The sequence below is a fragment of the Ranitomeya imitator genome, chromosome 1, assembly GCF_032444005.1.
Source record: "Ranitomeya imitator isolate aRanImi1 chromosome 1, aRanImi1.pri, whole genome shotgun sequence".
In the NCBI taxonomy this organism is placed as follows: Eukaryota; Metazoa; Chordata; class Amphibia; order Anura; family Dendrobatidae; genus Ranitomeya; species Ranitomeya imitator.
The window spans coordinates 1,030,804,989-1,030,824,208 of record NC_091282.1 but is presented as its reverse complement, the minus strand read 5'-3'; the positions used below and the strand labels follow the sequence as shown (position 1 = coordinate 1,030,824,208).

At 42.7% G+C, this 19,220-nt stretch overlaps 1 protein-coding gene across 2 annotated transcripts in view; it reads left to right on the top strand.

Moving 5' to 3' along the window:
- The window catches only part of SLC10A7 (solute carrier family 10 member 7), a 305,476-nt gene that overhangs the window by 111,579 nt on the left and 174,677 nt on the right, over positions 1-19,220 (top strand). The window contains exon 5 of one of the 2 annotated variants that reach the window (XM_069744033.1): positions 17,222-17,260. In XM_069744033.1, the coding sequence (XP_069600134.1) occupies positions 17,222-17,260 (39 nt within the window). Of the gene's footprint in view, positions 1-5,104; positions 5,921-17,221; positions 17,261-19,220 lie in introns of those variants that run through there. The other variant, XM_069744034.1, reaches the window with a different exon arrangement.

The following is a 19,220-nucleotide window of genomic DNA, read 5'->3' as shown; positions in this document are numbered from 1 at the left end:
TGCTCCTGTCTTATTACAATAGCACTTCTCAAGGCTCGTTTCTCATTATGTTATGTGTAATGATACTATATATTGTTTCAGTTTTATAATTGCGTTCACATTCATGTAAAAACTATAATTTAATTCTGCTCTTTCTGCATTTGTGTGCCGCAGCCATGTGTGTGTCATTGGAGCACATTAACTTGTGTTTTATAGGCACGTTTGGGTTATGGCTACTTTTCTTTAACTATTAGCTCCATCCTTTGTGGAACGGTGTGCTGGATTCTTTTGTATGCATTTAAACAGTCTTTTTAAAAGCCCGGGTGTATTTCAGCCAGTCTTACTTTGCAATATTCCATTCACCCTTAAGAATTGGAGAGAACCGTGGTGTGAACTTTATGTAAAAAGAGTGCATGCTGAAGATTTCTGTCATCACCTTCATAATATATGTCCAAATAACTGCAGTGTAATAACTAAATTTCAGAATAATAGGCCCCTTATGAGAGGTGGAAGTCATTCAGGATAGTCAGTGACAAATAGGCCTTGGCCTGGTAACATGCTCATATTGTCCTGCTTATACTCTCTCCTCCATGTCATTCCCATTCATCAATGTCCCCGCTCCCTTCTTATTAAAGCACACTTCCTCAAAAGCAACTTCATTTCTGTAAAGAGGAGTGACAGAATATTCAATTGTGTGCCTGTAATCCCTTTAACTCTGTTTATTTTGGTGTTGATGTAGATGTATTAGAAAAGCATAAAGCACATACGGTATATACAGCATTTTCTGGGAAGCACAAAGTTATAAAGATGACATCTGTTTCTAACCATCCTCATAGATTATGTAAAAAAAAATCTATCTATCTATCTATCTATCTATCTATCTATCTATCTATCTATCTATCTATCTATCTATCTATCTATCTATCTATCTATCTATCTATCTATCTATCTATCTATCTATCTTATAAAGCTGAATGTATGTGTGCAGCTACAGCCACAAAATTTAGCACAGTCACACGTCTGGACCCAGAGAGCGTCATAGGCTATGTTGTGAGGCGAAATTTTAACCCCGCACGTTCCAATTCACCAAACAATTTTACCCCTATATACATAATGGGGAAAAAGTGAAAGGAAAAGTGTTGGAGGCAAATGGACAGCTGCCAGATGTGAACAAGGGGGACTTAAAGAATGGGAGCGATGGCGCCAAAGAGTATATACCGTACAGTTGCTAAGGTGGGGCCCCGACATGGGATACTCACCACACACGGGGATATGAACACACTACCACGTGCTTGAACACATACCACCCTCAGCACACATTTCACCACACATACACGAAACTCGCCACATAAAAGTCACCGCTCAAAACTCGTCACGCGCAAAATTCGCCACATGCAAAACTCGCCACACGTGCAAAACTCACCTAATGGAAACTAGCCACATGCAAAACTTGCACACGCGGAAAAATTGCCACATGCACAAAAGTTGCAACACATGCAAAAGTTGCCTCACACAAAACTTGCGCCTACTCAAAACGCACCTTACATAAACCTCGCCATGCGCAAAACTCGCCATGCGCAAAACTTGCTGCACACAACTTGCTACACTAACCTGTCACATGCAACTCGACACACAAAAAGTTTCTACACGCATGTTGCCACACAAAACTCCTCTCACAAAAGTCGCTACATGCATGTCACCACACACAACTCAACACACACAACTTGACACCTGAAACTCACCCTAAAACACACACAAGTCTGGTATTATGCTTCAAAAATAAAAATCTGATTAATATGCCGACAAACTACAAGAGCAACAAATGTAACATATAGGAAATATGGCAGCTGTCAGTCACATAACCTGTCTATTATGTGTATATGTGAGCTAATATATACTGCCAGGGGGGAGGGCTTCCTGTTGGCTGGGGATTTATCAGGCTGCCAACCTAGCTTACAAATACTGAGGAAAAAATACTGACCAAATAACGTGAACGAGGTCTAATACAGGAGGAGATGACACACAGATATATACTATATACAGGGGAGATGGTGCACAGATATAAACTATATACAGGGGAGATGACACACAGATATAAACTATATACAGGGGAGATGACACACAGATATATACTATATACAGGAGGAGATGACACAGGTACATACTATATACAGGAGGAGATGACTTACAGGTATATACTATATACAGGAGGAGATGACACACATATATACTATATACAGGAGGAGATGACATACAGGTACATACTATATACAGGGGAGATGACACACCGGTATATACTATATACAGGAGCAGATGACACAAGTATATACTATATACAGGAGGAGATGACTTACAGGTATATGCTATATACAGGAGGAGATGACACACACACATATATACTATATATAGGAGCAGATGACACACACAGGTATATACTATATACAGGAGGAGATGACTTACATGTATATACTATATACAGGAGGAGATGACATACAGGTATATACTATATAAAAGAGATGACACATAGGTATATAGAGGAGGAGATGACATACAGCAGGTATATACTATATACAGGGGAGATGACATTCAGGTATATACTATATATAGGAGGAGATGACATACAGGTATATACTATATACAGAACAGATGACATACAGGTATATACTATATACAGGAGGAGATGACATACAGCAGGTATATACTATTTATAGGGGAGATGAAATACAGGTGTATATATATATATATATATACTTGGGAGATGACATACAGGTATATACTATATACAGGAGATGACATACAGGTATATACTATATATAGGAGGAGATTACATACAGGTATATACTATATACAGGAGGAGATGACACATAGGTATATACAATATGCAGGAGGAGATGACATACAGCAGGTATATACTATTTACAGGAGAGATGACATACAGGTATATACTATATACAGGCGTGATGACATACAGGTATATACTATATACAGGAGATGACATACAGGTATATACTATATATAAGGGAGATGACAAACATGTATACTGAGGTGAAAATGAGAGGTGTGAGGGAAAATAGTGGAGTGATCGGAAAATGACAGATGTGAGGTCGAAATGTCAAGTGTTAGGGGGAATGAGAGGAGTGAGGGGGGAAATGAGAGGCGTGAGGGAGAAAATGAGAGACGCGATGGGAAAATAAGAGAGGTGAGGTGCTATAACTAACCACAGATATTAACTATGCCCAGGCAACGCCGGGCTCTTCAGCAAGTGTGTGTATAATAAATATATATATATATATATATATATATATATATATATATATATATATATACACACAGCCCAGTAGTATATAGCACAGCCCAGTAGTATATAGCACAGCCCAGTAGTATATAGCACAGCCCACGTAGTATATCACACAGGTCACGCAGCCTATTGCACAGGCCACGCAGCCTATTGCACAGGCCACGCAGCCTATTGCACAGGCCACGCAGTATATATGTGGGCACCATATCCCTGTTAAAAAAATAAAATAAAAAATACTTATATACTCGCCTTCCGTCGGCCCCCGGATCCAGCCCAGGCCATTTATCAATGCTCCTCGTGACGCTCCGTTCCCAGTAATGCCTAGCGGCAGTAACCCGTGATCATGTAACGGTCTCGCGAGACCGCCACGTGATCGGGTCATTACTGCAATGCATTCTTGGGACCGGAGCGCAAGGAGCGGGAAAGGCTGCCGCGGACTTCGGAAGGTGAGAATATAATGTTTTGTATTATTTTTAACATTTTATGTTTTTACTATTGATGCTGCATAGGCAGCATCAATAGTAAAAAGTGAAGCGGTGTTTTAATCCCAACCCAATCTCGCTGATTTTTCGCGACCAATCAGCAACCCTGGATTTCCGTTACAGACAGACGGAAGTTAGAAACAGACAGAAGTACCCCTTAGGCAAATATATATATTATAATTCAATAACCTGTGCATGTGATGCAATTATCACCTGTGCAATACTAAGTAAATCCTGAAAACATGACCTGTTGGTGGCTCTCGAGGACCAGAGTTGGGGAACACTGATGCATACAGCTACATACATACATACATACATACATACATACAGCTACATGCATACAGATATATATACACGTATTATACACTGCTCAAAAAGTAAAGGGAACACTTAAACAACACAATGTAACTCCAAGTCAATCACACTTCTGTGAGATGAATCTGTCCAGTTAGGGTACCGTCACATATAACGATATCGTTAACGATATCGTTGCTTTTTGTGACGTAGCAACGATATCGTTAACTAAATCGTTATGTGTGACAGCGACTAATGATCAGGCCCCTGCTGGGAGATCGTTGGTCGCTGGGGAAAGTCCAGCACTTTATTTTGTCGCTGGATCTCCCGCTGACATCGCTGAATCGGCGTGTGTGATGCCGATTCAGCGATGTCGTCACTGGTAACCAGGGTAAATATCGGGTTACTAAGCGCAGGGCCGCGCTTAGTAACCCGATGTTTACCCTGGTTACCATTGTAAATGTAAAAAAACAAACACTACATACTTACATTCCCGGTGTCTGGTCATGTCCCTCGCCTTCAGCTTCCCGCACTGACTGGTGAGCGCCGGCCAGCCGTAAAGCAAAGCACAGCGGTGACGTCACCGCTGTACTTTACGGCCGGCGCTCAGTCAGTGCTGGAAGCTGAAGGTGAGGGACATGACCAGACATCGGGAATGTAATTATGTAGTGTTTGTTTTTTTACATTTACAATGGTAACCAGGGTAAACATCGGGTTACTAAGCGCGGCCCTGCGCTTAGTAACCCGATGTTTACCCTGGTTACCCGGGGACTTCAGGATCGTTGGTCGCTGGAGAGCTGTCTGTGTGACAGCTCTCCAGCGACCAAACAGCGACGCTGCAGCGATCGACATCGTTGTCGGTATCGCTGCAGCGTCGCTTAGTGTGACTGTACCTTAAGGAAGCAACACTGATTGTTAATCAATTTCTCCTGCTGTTGTGCAAATGGTATTGGCAAGATAACCAGGGGGATGACCAGAGGCCATTTCTCTGTTCTCATCCGTTTTTGGCTGTTTTGGTCACTTTTGCATTTTGTCTGTTCTCTCACCACAGAAGTTGCTATGGAAGTGGAGCTTATCCAGGATGGTATATGAAGGCAAGCTGTAACAAGAAGGTTTGCTGTGCCTGTCGGCACAGTGTCCAGAGCATGCAACAGATACCAAGAGACATGGAGGGGGCCGTAGGAGGGCAACAACCTAGCAGCAGGACTACTACCCCCTCCTTTGTACAAGGAGGAACAGTGCCAGAGCCCTTCAAAATGAAATCTAGCATCCATGTGTCTGCTCAAGCTGTCAGAAACAGACTCCATGAGGGTGGTATGAGGGCCTGACGTCCATTGTGAGACCATATGCCGTGAGCCCTGGGTTCCTTCTGATGCATGACAATGCTAGACCTCGTGTGACTGAAGTGAGTCGGCAGTTCCTGCATGGTGACTGTGTTGATTCTATACAATGGCCTGCCCGTTCCCCAAACCTGAATCCAATCGATAACCTCTGGGACATCATGTCTCGTTCCATCCACCAATGCCATGTTGCACCACAAACTGTCCAGGAGTTGACTGATCCCTCAGGAGAACATCTGCTGCCTCATCAGGAGCATGCCCAGGCGTTGTAGGGAGGTCATGCAGGCACATGGAGGCCACACAAACTACTGAGCATCATTTCCTTGTCTTGAGGCATTTCCACTGAAGTTGGATCAGCCTGTAATTTGATTTTTCTCTTTTAATATTGAGTGCCATTCCAAATCTAGACCCTCATGGGATATTAATTTTGGCTTACATTGATCATTTTTAGGTGTTATTGTTCTCAACGTATTCCACTATGTAATGAATAAAGATTTGCAACTAGAATATTTCATTCAGTGATATATAGGATGTGGTATTTTAGTGTTCCCTTTATTTTTTTTAGCAGTGTATACGGTATATATATTAAACCCAAAATAGTGTTTCTACAGTAAGAAGGTAGTGACCCTCCACCCCAGGACTAAAAATGACTATACATCTCATCTATAGTCCCCCTATCTGGTGCATTCGATTTCCCTTGCCTCAGATTGACATTCTATTCTTCCTGATGGCTGCAGCAGTCACATGGAAAATGCAGTGACAAATCTAACACATCTGCACCAAAAACCAGAGAGTTGGCAGAAAAACACTCATAAAATATGCTAGTTTTCAACACATTTTTACTTGCATTTATGTTTTGCATCCCCCCCCCCATTTATTTGGGTGAAATGTGCTGCAAAAAGACTAAGGACTGACATGCTGCACATTTAAAAAAAAAAAAAAATGTTGGTCAAATCCCTAAGGAAAAAATAAGCAGCGTGTGAATGAGGTTACAGAAATCTCATTCCTTTTTCTGGCATTGTAAAGTGCCACCTTTTTTAGCCTTAAAAAAAAAACCAGTGTACTAAAAAAAAAGCCGTATGTGAGCAAGCTCTAAATTGCACCTCCCCTGCATTTCCTGTTCTGTGGGATAATTCTGCTAATGCAGGAGGAATGGAACTCTGATCTGAGCAGAGGAGGCAGCGGGAGGTAAAAGGAGGGCATCAGGTAGGGTGGCTATATATCAGATATGTATAGTAATTTTCCATGGTGGATGGTAACTTTAATATTTTCATCATGTGCATTGAGCTCTTACACATGTATTACGCACTGTGAACAACATGTTTGTTGTGACGTCATCCATATGTGACATCCTAAGTCTTGAGACGTCCTCAGTGATGATATATTATCCATTGATGTTTGCTGCACTCACCTACCTGTTTTAAAGTTTTGGGGTACGCTCACACTGGCGTCGATTCTCTCATGCGAGTGAATCGGGCTGATTAAGCTACGGACACTTAGATCAAACTCTGAGTGTGAACCAAGTGTCATCTGAGTGTGATCCAGTTCTCTTGCATGAGAGAACTAGAGATGAGCGAATATATTCGGATTTGGTGGTCGAATCTGAATTTGCCATATTCGTGCCAAATTTATGTTTGATCGGTTCCGAACATATTTGTTCATTTCTATTACCATTGACTCCAACGACGTTTGGCTAATATTACAAAAACAATATTCACCGCTGAAAAATTTGCTCAACTCTAGAGAGAACCGCCGCACAGGGGCAGAGGAGATGAACACAATTTCTCGTTCTTTTCCATGGTCTCTGTGCTCGTACATTGGACTGCACTGGTATGACATCCGAGTGCAGTCCAATGTTTCATACTCATTCATAGACTTGTATGGGGCGCGTGATCCGAACATCTGAGCCATCGCCGCAGCATACTGTGGAAGTTTTCTCATGCCGAGTCGGCATGGGAAACTAATCGCTGATCTTCACTGCCCCATAGAATAATATTGGTCCTAGTGCTATCCGATAAAACATGAGATGGCGCTCTTCCGTGTTTTATGCTCCTGTGAGCGTACCCATAGTTAGATCAGTGTTTAGTTCATTGTGAAGCACATTGCATTAAATCTCAGAGAAAGATGTACTACGGACAAATCTATCCATTCTTGTGAATGGAGAACATTTTTAATAAAAGGTAGGTTGCAAAGTTGCTTGTCTATACAAACATATTGCAATTATTATTATTTTTATGAAAGGTAAAAATGTATGGCAATTTATTGAACCACTAACGGACAATAACATGTAGAACTGTCCCAGCAAATACCCAAGATGGTGCAAATTACAGTCTCTCCCTTCCGCTGACTCACCCGGATTAGATCAGCTTCAACTTCGGGGGTTCCTGGGCCAACTACCCCCACCAGTGGCACCCAAGTTTTGGCAGGCTCCCACAGAGGAGGTAACACAAGCTTAGGAAGCTGACAGTCCATTGAGGTACATGGCCAGGTGACCTGATTGTCCCATCCTGGCTTCTCTGAACATCTCCATGGGTGTAGTCATGGTCAATGGAGCAGATCTGTATTCTTCCAGCTAGGGTCACTTAAGCTGGCATCCTGTAGAATGGCAAATCTATATTCCTCTTGATGGAGCCATGGTTTAAAGTCTGTTGTTCTGTAGAGTCTCCATGCACATTACAATTTTAACCATTTAAGAAGTGAGGCAACTTCTTTTAATCAGGCCATGTGACCACATGAATACAGATTAAAGAGTGATAAAGTTCCCTTTCATGCAGAAATCCTCATTTGATGTTGCCCCCTTGTGGTATTTTTTCAAATTACTTTTTTTGTAAGAGAATACAATCCCCTTTCTAGATCTGTGTTCTGTGTGCGTTAAAACAGACATCAGTGAAAACTGTTCTGTTAGCATCTGGCAGCTGAAAACTAATGCAGAATAAATATGGGAGTGACATTTTACATTAGAACACAGTTTTGTAGTGCGTTAAGATTGTACTCCTTTTTTCATTATCTCCTGTATCGCATTCATTAGTATGCTAAGGTTTTAATTAGTATATTCACAATTCTACTCATTCTTGTGGCAGATTTATTGAAGACGTTTCTGCAGGTAGAAACGTGCTCCCTATGTAATGGGATTGTTTCTTAACTTTAAAAAGGACATGTCTAGTGACGTAATAATAAAAAAAGTTGCATGTATATTTAAAAAAGGTGTCAAAATATGGATTCTTTTATTTAGTATTAACCCCTTAATGACCGCCGATACGCCTTTTAACGGCGGCAGTTAAGGGTACTTAAACCACAGCGCTGTTAATTAACGGCGCTGTGGAAAAAGTGAATAGCGCCCCCCAGAGTCGGATTTTCTCTGGAGTCTCGGTTGCCGGGGGTAACCGTGACCCCAGAGAACATGATTTGGGTTTTTTTTTACCGACCCCCGAGTTGCTATGGCCGGTAATTAACCGTTTACCGGCGGTCGCAAAAAGAAACAAACGATATTTCCCATTTAATTTATCTGTCCTCCGATGTGATTGCACATCAGAGGACAGAGAAATGGGGTCCCCAATAGCCCCCCGATACTCACCTGTCTCCCCCAGAGCTCCTCGTGGCTCCCGATGGGCGCCGCCATCATTTTCCAGCCAAAAAAAGATCTTTGGGGTCTCGGCTACCCCCAAAGAACATGATTGGGGTCGGTTTTTACCGACCCCTGTTTTGCAATCGCCGGTAATTAACTGTTTACCGGCGGCCGCAAAAAAAAAAAAAGCAATGTGTTATTTTCTGTCCTCTGATGTGATCGCACATCAGAGGATAGAGAAATAGGAGGATTCGGGGACCCTGTTATACTTACCGATGTCCCTGGGTCCTCCTGCGTCCCCTCCTGCCCACTGGCTTCTTCATGCCGTAAGAAAATGGCGGGCGCATGCTCAGTGCGCCCGCCATGATCTGCCGACCGGCAGCTAGAGGAGTTGGATCTAAATTTAGGGTTAGGGTTGGGGCTAAATTTAGGGTAAGGGGTGGGGCTAAATTTAGGGTTGAGGCTAAATTTAGGGTTATGGTTGGGGCTAAATTTAGGTTTGGGGCTAAATTTAGGGTTAGGGTTGGGGCTAAATTTGGGCTTGGGGCTAAATTTAGGGCTAGGGTTAGGCTTCTTTCACACTTGTGTCGGTACGGGGCCGTCGCAATGCGTCGGCCCGACGCTTTGTTGTGAAAATTGTGCACAATGTGGGCAGCGGATGCAGTTTTTCAATGCATCCGCTGGCCAGTCTATGTTCTGGGGAGGAGGGGGCGGAGTTACGGCCACGCATGCGCGGTCGGAAATGGCGGACGCGACGTACAAAAAAAGTTACATTGAACTTTTTTTGTGACGACTGTCCGCCAAAGCACAACTGATCCAGTGCACGACGGACGCGACGTGTGGCGATCCGTCGGCAATACAAGTCTATGGACAAAGAAAGCATCCTGTGGGCGCATTTGCTGGATCCGTTTTTTGCCAAAACGACGGATTGCGACAGATGCCACATGACGCAAGTGTGAAAGTAGCCTTAGGGTAGGGTTAGGGCTAGGGTTGGGGCTAAAGTTAGGGTTAGGGTTAGGGCTAAAGTTAGGGCTAGGGTTAGGGTTGGGGTTAAAGTTAGGGCTAGGGTTGCGGCTAAAGTTAAGGTTAGAGTTAGGGTTAGGGTTTGGATTAGGGTTGGTATTAGGGTTAGGGTTGGCATTAGGGTTATGTTTGAGATCAGGGTTAGGGTTGGGATTAGGGTTAGGAGTGTATTGGGATTAGGGTTAGGTTTGAGGTTAGGGTTGAGATTAGGATTAGGGGTGTGTTGGATTTAGGGTTTTGATTATGGTTAGGGTTGAGATTAGGGTTGTTTTGGGGTAAGGGTTGTGATCATCGTTAGGGTTGTGATTAGGATTATGGATCGGGTTGGGATTAGGGTTAGGAGTGTGTTTGGGTTAGGGTTGGAGTTAGAATTGGGGGGTTTCCACTGTTTAGGTACATCAGGGGTCTCCAAACATGACAGCCAATTTTGCGCTCAAAAAGTCAAATGGTGCTCCCTCCCTTCTGAGCTCTGTTGTGCACCCAAACAGTGGTTTACCCCCCCCACATATGGGGCATCAGCGTACCCGGGATAAATTGGACAACAACTTTTGGGGTCCAATTTCTCCTGTTACCCTTATGAAAATAAAAACTTGGGGGCTAAAAATCTTGTTTGTGGAAAAAAAAATATTTTTTATTTTCACAACTCTGCATTATAAGCTTCTGTGAAGCACTTGAATGCAACATGACGCCCCCAGACCATCCCATCAAAGTCTGCATTCCAAGCGACGCTCCTTCCCTTTCGAGCCCCGATGGGTGCCCAAACAGTGCCCTCCCCCCCCCCCACATATGGGGTATCCGCATACTCAGGACAAACTGGTCAACAGATTTTGGGGTCCAATGTCTCCTGTTACCCTTGAGAAAATAAAAAATTGCAGTCTAAAAATCATTTTTGAGGGGAAAAAAAAAGGATTTTTTATTTTCACGGCTCTACTTTATAAATTTCTGTGAAGCACTTGGGGGTTTACAGTGCTCCCCACACATCTAGATAAGTTTCTTAAGGGGTCTAGTTTCCAAAATGGTGTCACTTGTGGGGGGGGGGGTTCCCACTGTTTAGGCACATCAGGGGCTCTCCAAACGCGACATGGCGTCCGATCTCAATTCCAGCCAATACTACATTGAAAAAGTAAAGCGGTACTCCTTCTCTTCCAAGCCCTGCGGTGCGCCCAAACAGTGGTTTACCCCCACATATGGGGTATTGTCGTACTCAGGAAAAATTGCACAACAACTTTTGTGGTCTACTTTCTCCTGTTACCCTTGTGAAAATAAAAATTTGGGGGCAAAAAGATCATTTTTGTAGAAAAAAATGCGATTTTTATTTTTACGGCTCTACGTTATAAACTTCTGTGAAGCTCTTGGGGGTTTAAAGTGCTCACCACACATCTAGATAAGTTCCTTAAGGGGTCTACTTTCCAAAATGGTGTCACTTGTGGAGCATTTCCACTGTTTAGGCACATCAGGGGCTCTCTAAACGTGACATGGCGTCCGATCTCAATTCCAGCCAATTCTGCATTGAAAAAGTCAAACGGCGCTCCTTCTCTTCCAAGCTCTGCGGTGCGCCCAAACAGTGGTTTACCCCCACATATGGGGTATCGGCGTATTCAGGAGAAATTGCACAACAAAATTTATGGTTACATTTCTGTTTTTACACTTGTGAAAATAAAAAAAAAATGGTTCTGAAGTAAAATGTTTGCAAAAAAAAGTTAAAATGTTCATATTTTCCTTCCACATTGTTTCAGTTCCTGTGAAGCACGTAAAGGGTTAATAAACTTCTTGAATGGGGATTTGAGCACCTTGAGTGGTGCAGTTTTTAGAATGGTGTCACACTTAGGTATTTTCTATGATATAGCCCCCTCAAAATGACTTCAAATGTGATGTGGTCCCTGAAAAAAAAAAAAAGGTGTTGTAAAAATGAGAAATTGCTGGTCAACTTTTAACCCTTATTACTCCCTAATAAAAAAAAAAAAAATGTTGCTCCCAAAATTCTGCTGATGTAAAGTAGACATGTGGGAAATGTTATTTATTAACTATTTTTCGTGACATACGGTATCTCTCTGATTTAAGGGCATAAAAATACAAAGTTTGAAAATTGCAAAATTTTAAAAATTTTCGCCATATTTCCATTTTTTTCATAAATAATCGCAAGTAATATCAAAGAAATGTTACCACTAACATGAAGTACAATATGTCTCGAAAAAACATTCTCAGAATCAGCGGGATCCGTTGAAGCGTTCCAGAGTTATAACATCATAAAGTGACTGTGGTCATAATTGTAAAAATTGGCTCGGTCATTAAGTACCAAATTTGCTCTGTCACTAAGGGGTTAAACCTATTTGATTATGATAGCTGGATTTAGAAAATCATGCTTCGAAATATGATTTTACAAATATGCCAGTCTGAATCACTGAACAAATGTAACCAAAAACACAAGTATCGCATATGCATTTTTTTTTAAAGTTTATCTGAAATCGCTCATAAAAATGTGACTTCTCAAAAACAAAATATCAACAAACAGCCTTGTGATATATCAAATTAAAGAATGTACAATTCTGAACAAAATGGCGCCTTTCCCATCTCTTCACCTTTTTCATCATATCTTGTGGTAGAATTAAGATAGTCATACAAGGCCAAAATCCAAGCTTTTTCCAAACTTTAGAAATCAATAAAACATTAATCAAAATTCAAAACTTACTGTATTTTTAATTCACTAAAGTAGGACTTCAAAAAAGCACCTAACAAAATAAATGTCCTAATATGTCAGGTAAAAAAAAAATTCAGATTTGGATCACTCGAATTGGACCGACCCGAGCGCCCCCGTAGAATGTAATGTGATGTTACAGCACTGGCTCATCTACTGGATATTTGAGCCTAGGAGAGCATTATATTTTAACTATTTAATTTCTTGAATAAGAAACATTAATGTTCACCCCACTACCTTTTTTTTTTTTTACTTTGTGCTTCAACAGAGCTGGCAATGGCCTGTCCTTAAATCCATATACGATTAGGAAGTAACATCTACCGTATATAATTTTCCCTAGTGATAAGTCGGTTCCCAGTTACAAAACTTGGGATAAGTGAGTGTGTGGGTCACGTATTAGTGGATGGGGTTGTTTCTTAGCAACATGCAACCAGTCTTTTAGTATCAAATGAAAATCTCGGAGCAGCATTGTGAAAGGTTGTCAGGGCATGTTGATATTTCTCGTCCCACCGCAGCTGAAGGACCATTGACTGCCTAGGGCTAGAGCTACACAGAGGTTTCTGAATAGTGATGCTGCACAAAAGGAGATCAGAGTGACAGTGTAATCCATAGGAGGCAGAGCGCTCACCTTTACAACTTACTACTGTGATGATCATTCTCGTTAGGTATTATTCCAAAAAACACAATGGAACTAGAATGAACCCGAAGGAGATCGGTAACTGTGGACATTCCTGGTTTTTACATTGATTTCTATACTTTGTGATTGCGTTGTGGGAGACGCTAGATTGCATTTCATGTCGCACTGGCCATATTGATGAGCGAAGAGTTATTCCCAGCTTCCTTGAAGGAAAAATATGCTAAATCTCCTTTGATCACAGGGATGACTTATGGTGTTATTACATATACAGTACATGGGTAGGCATTGGTCAATTGAAGGACTCTACCCTTGTGAGCTTCCAGCCGTATTCACCCATGTGTAAGTTATTTCCTATCCATTGGATACTGCAAAGCTTCCTAATTACTGGGGGTCTTGCCATTGGGACCTTTGCTGATCCAGAGAACAGGGCTCTGAAGGGCTCTGTGGGAAGAGCGATGGTCAATCATGAGCACATCTGTTCCACTAATTTTTATTGTGACCGCCAGAGATCTACTATATAATTGTCTAAGGGTCACTTCCGTCTGTCTGTCTTTGTCTATCACGGATATTTATTGGTCGCGGCCTCTGTCTGTCATGGAAATCCAAGTCGCTGATTGGTCGTGGCAAAACGCCCATGACCATTGCCACGGCCAATCAGCGACGGTCATAGTCTGGCAGTGAAATGGCCGCTGCTTTACTACCCTGCAGTCAGCGCTGAGCGCACACACATGGTTAATGCCAGAGTTAACGGACCGCGGTGTAATGCACTCCGTTAACGCTACTATTAACCCTGTGTGACCATCTTTTTACTATTGATGCTGCATATGCAGCATCAATCGTAAAACGATCTAATGTTGCAATTAATAATAATATATAAAAAAAGGTTATTCTCACCCTCCGACGTCGCCTGCTGTCCTCGGCAGTGCAAGCGGCAGGTTACGGTGCCAAGGATGCTATGCGAGAAGCACCTGCCATGACGTCACGGTCATGTGACCGCGACATCATCACAGGTCCTGCGCTCATACCAGACTTTGGACCGGAAGCTGCCGCGTGCACCGCACACAGGCGCCAGGACTTCAAGGGGTCTTCGGAAGGTGAGTATATGTTTATTTTTTTTTTGTCTTTTTTTAACCACGCATATAGTGCCCACATCTATAATATAACGCTGGGAGCGTCACTCTGTCCGAAGCCTTTATAGACTGCGCAAGCGCCGGCACAGTCTGGACCCCACAGAGTGACGCTCCCAGGAGATCGCGGTATGCGTGAACACTGAACGCACACCGCGATCTCCAAAGGAGAGGCAGGGACCGCCAGGAGGGTAAGTATATTCACCTGTCCCCCGTTCCAGCGCTGCGTGCGGCTCCGTCTCCGTGTCCCGGTCCTCTGCTGTGACGTTCAGAGGGTGCGATGACGCGCTTAATGCGCGCCGCCGTCTGACTGAACAGTCACAGCCAGAGGAGCCGGAAGAAGCGGCGGGCAGCGCTGGAACGGGACAAACAAGTGAGTATAGCAAGTGTCGGGGGCCTGAGCTGGCAGCGATACCGGCACCTGACCCCCACAGCGCGCCGGTGTCCCCACTTGCTCAGGCCCCCCAGCACTCAGCACCCAGCGACAATAGGTGAGTATCGTATTTTTTTTATATATCGCAGCAGCATACGGGGCATATATTATGGAGCATCTTATGGGGGCCATCAACCATAATGGAGCAGTGTACGGGGGCATATAATATGAAGCATCTTATGGGGGCCATCAACCATAATGGAGCAGTGTATGGGGACATATATTATGGAGCATCTTATGGGGGCCATAAACCATAATGGAGCAGTGTACGGGGGCATATATTATGGAGCATCTTATGGGGGCCATAAACCTTTATGGAGCAGTGTACGGGGGCATATAATATGGAGCATCTTATGGGGGCCATCAACCATAATGGAGCAGTGTACGGGGGCATATAATATGGAGCATCTTATGGGGGGCCATCAACCATAATGGAGCAGTGTACGGGGGCATATAATATGGAGCATCTTATGGGGGCCATCAACCATAATGGAGCAGTGTACGGGGGCATATAATATGGAGCATCTTATGGGGGCCATAAACCATAATGGAGCAGTGTACGGGGGCATATAATATGGAGCATCTTATGGGGGCCATCAACCATAATGGAGCAGTGTACGGGGGCATATAATATGGAGCATCTTATGGGGGCCATCAACCATAATGGAGCAGTGTACGGGGGCATATACTATGGAGCATCTTATGGGTGCCATCAACCATAATGGAGCAGTGTACGGGGGCATATACTATGGAGCATCTTATGGGGGCCATAAACATTTATGGAGCAGTGTACGGGGCATATAATATGGAGCATCTTATGGGGGCCATAAACCTTTATGGAGCAGCGTATGGGGCATATGGATGGGAGCAGCAAATTACAGAGCGGTGGCGCAGGATGGGAGCAGCACATGACAGAACAGGGGTGCAGGATGGGAGCAGCACATGACAGAACGGGGGCGCAGGATGGCAGCAGCAGCACATGACAGAATGGGGGCGCAGGATGGCAGCAGCAGCACATGTCAGAATGGGGGTGCAGGATGGGAGCAGCACATGTCAGAATGGGTGCGCAGGATGGGAGCAGCACATGACAGGATGGGGGTGCAGGATGGAGCAGCTCATGACAGGATGGGGACGCAGGATGGAGCAGCACATACCAGGATGGAGACCATATACCAATATAAATGCTCGCCACCCGGGCGTAGAAAGGGTTCAATGGCTAGTTGCCATATACTACGTGGGCTGTGTTACATACTGCGTGTGCTCTGTTATATACTACATCTCTGTGCTATATATGATGTAGCTGGGCAATATACAACATGACTGTCCAATATACTACGTGGCTGTGCAATATACTACGTGCTCTGTGCTATATACTACGTAGCTGTGCAATATACTATGTGGCTGTGTCAGTTCTGTTATATACTACGTCGACTGTGCAATATACTATGTGGCTCTGTTATATACTACGTGGCAGTGCAATATACTATGATATACGACGTGGCTGTTATATACTACGTGGCTCTGCTATATACTACGTGGCTGACCAATATACTACTTGCCTGTGCAATACACTACGCAGCTGTGCAATACACTACGTGGCTATGTTATATACTACGTGTCTGTGTTATATACTACACAGCTCTGCTATATACTACGCACGCTGTTACATACTACATAGCTCTCTTATATACTATGTAGCTCTGTTATATACTACGTCGCTTGTGTTATATACTACGTCACTGTGCCATATAGTACGTAGCCTGTGCTATATACTACCTACATATTCTAGAATACCCGATACGTTAGAATCGGGCCACCATCTAGTAATATATAATGATATAATATGATTGCAGTATATTAAGAGGATAAGTTTTGATGGGAGTGCTTTAAAGATTCAGTAAATCCAACGTACATAATATTGCTATACCAAAACCTGTACTGTGTGCCTTTTATCTTAATTTATGAATGTGGACTTATTGGTCAGGGACAGGTCTTCATATGTAAAATATTGAATAATAACATTCCCATGATTATTACTATATTCGTAACCACTTCTTCTGTTATGTCCATTTCAATGTTTTTTTTAGAGATTAGTCAATGGCATAACAAAAATGAAATACAACTATTGAAAAATCAAAATATTAAACACTAGCCTGTGTACCAAAAAGTTGTATGGAAAGTTTGCAAAACTAGTGGTTGAAAAAAAAAAACCTAATGGAAAATCACGAATAATTAATAACACTCCCTTGTATATCACCATTATCGTAACAACTTTTCTATAATTTCTATGTTCAATATTTTTATATATAAAAGTGTATTAATCAGCATTGCTATTTATTTTCCTACAGGCTGCTGCTATATTTAATTCTGCATTTGGGAGTTTCTTGGTAAGTACATCTCGGATTTTACATACTGATCCATAATGTCATTGTCTGTTGTGGCAAACCACAATATAGAGCAGTAAGAGAGGAGGGGAGGTAATGGGCTCCCAGCTGCGCTTCACTCTCCCACAAGCGGTCACTTCCCTTTTTGTAATAAAAACCCTTTGCTGCAGTTAACTGTCATAATGAAGACATATGTCAATATAGTGATTTATTTTCTTATTGTCTGTAATGAGCTGTATTGGATATCCATTATGCAGCTACAAATAGTGCAAGTATAGTGGAGACAAAAGCACACGGCACATGATTAAGGATCTTCCATCTCCGCTGAAGTCTCTCTTGAGGATTCGTATATGCATTGTGTGGCACATAAATTGATTATTGCTTAAAGGGAGGAACTAGGCCCTGTGGCTGGTGGGATAATATGTATATATGCTAATTACTGCCCACTAGTACTTGTAATTGTAAATGATCTTTTTCCAGAGTTTAGGAATACTGAAAGTAATAATGTCTAGGAAAGATCAACCTCCATGGACCTGATCAGAGAGTATCGGTGGCTTCTAGTGTGTGTCCCGTAAAGTAAGAATAAGCCTGCACATACATGTGTCATATCTACATGTTGGTGTCAGCAGATTTTGTTTTTCTTGCTTGCGCCTTTTTTTTATAGGAAACTTTTTCCAGTGGTACAATGGAAAAACCATTTGAAAATAGAATTTGTGGAAGCAAGTGCATAGAATTTAGTCAATTACATCACAAGCAATGAAGGCAGTCCAAGGAAAGGAATCGTTATGTTATAGGCAACTAACAATTTGATGTCTTCTATTTATACAGCCCATAAATGCCTTATATGGGTAACACTCTACTGGTAACTTTTCTTTCATTTATATGTAAAGGAAAGCAGCAGTTGACATTAATGAGCACACCTTAGCTTTCTGTGCACGCTCCGAAGGCTCTTTGTAAGATGTTGGAAGCATCTCCTCCTTACATATACTCTCAAGACTAAAGCTACCTAGCATTATTTTCCAGTATGCACCGACTGGCAGGACACTAGAGAAGAAGCTAAACCAAACAAATTGTTTTGGGGCTATATTTACACATCTGTGTGTTGCTGTTTGAGTAGATGGGTCTCCTGACCTGAACACAACATCATTCTATATGTAGAAGACTGTTGAGTTTGACTCGGGAGACCAGCAGCTAGTCTGTACATAGATGTGTGAATGTAGACTCATTCAGACCGAGACCCAGTATTAGGTCATGCAAAATGGCCATACCATATTTGTGGTCGATAAAAATATTGTGGTTTAAAGAAGTCTGTCCATCCTATAAGTTTCAGAAGGTGCTAAGTAAAAGACATGTAAAAATATTTAAAGACCGTTTATTGTACTATTCGCAGATCAACATTAATAAGTAAAGTTGGATTCTACTATTGTAAGTGCACAAAAAAGTCCCTAAGTCACAAGTGCTCTTGGCTGTCAGCAATGAGAGCTGCCCAAATTATCCATTATGCCTTTGAGTGTTGGCTGTAACATCCAATCAGGAAACTGCTACAGCTGTCACTCAAGACTAGAGGGAAGGGAATAACCTTTATGGTTAAAAGCTGATAGCTCTTCAGCCTTAGTGGTCATCTATGGAACATTTCAGCTTTAGTGGTAATCTATGCAGCAATTCAGCATTAGGAACCATCTATAGGGCACTTCTGCCTTTGTGCTCTTCTACGGGGCACTTCAGCCTTAGTTGCCATGTACGTGACACTTCAGCCTTAGGGGCCATCTGTGGAGCACTTCAGCCTCAGTGGCCATCTACAGAACACTTTCAGCCTCAGTGGCCATCTACAGAACACTTTCAGCCTCAGTGGCCATCTACAGAACACTTTCAACCTCAGTGGCCATGTGTGGACCACTTCAGCCTCAGTGGCCATGTGTGGACCACTTCAGCCTCAGTGGCCATGTGTGGAGCACTTCAGCCT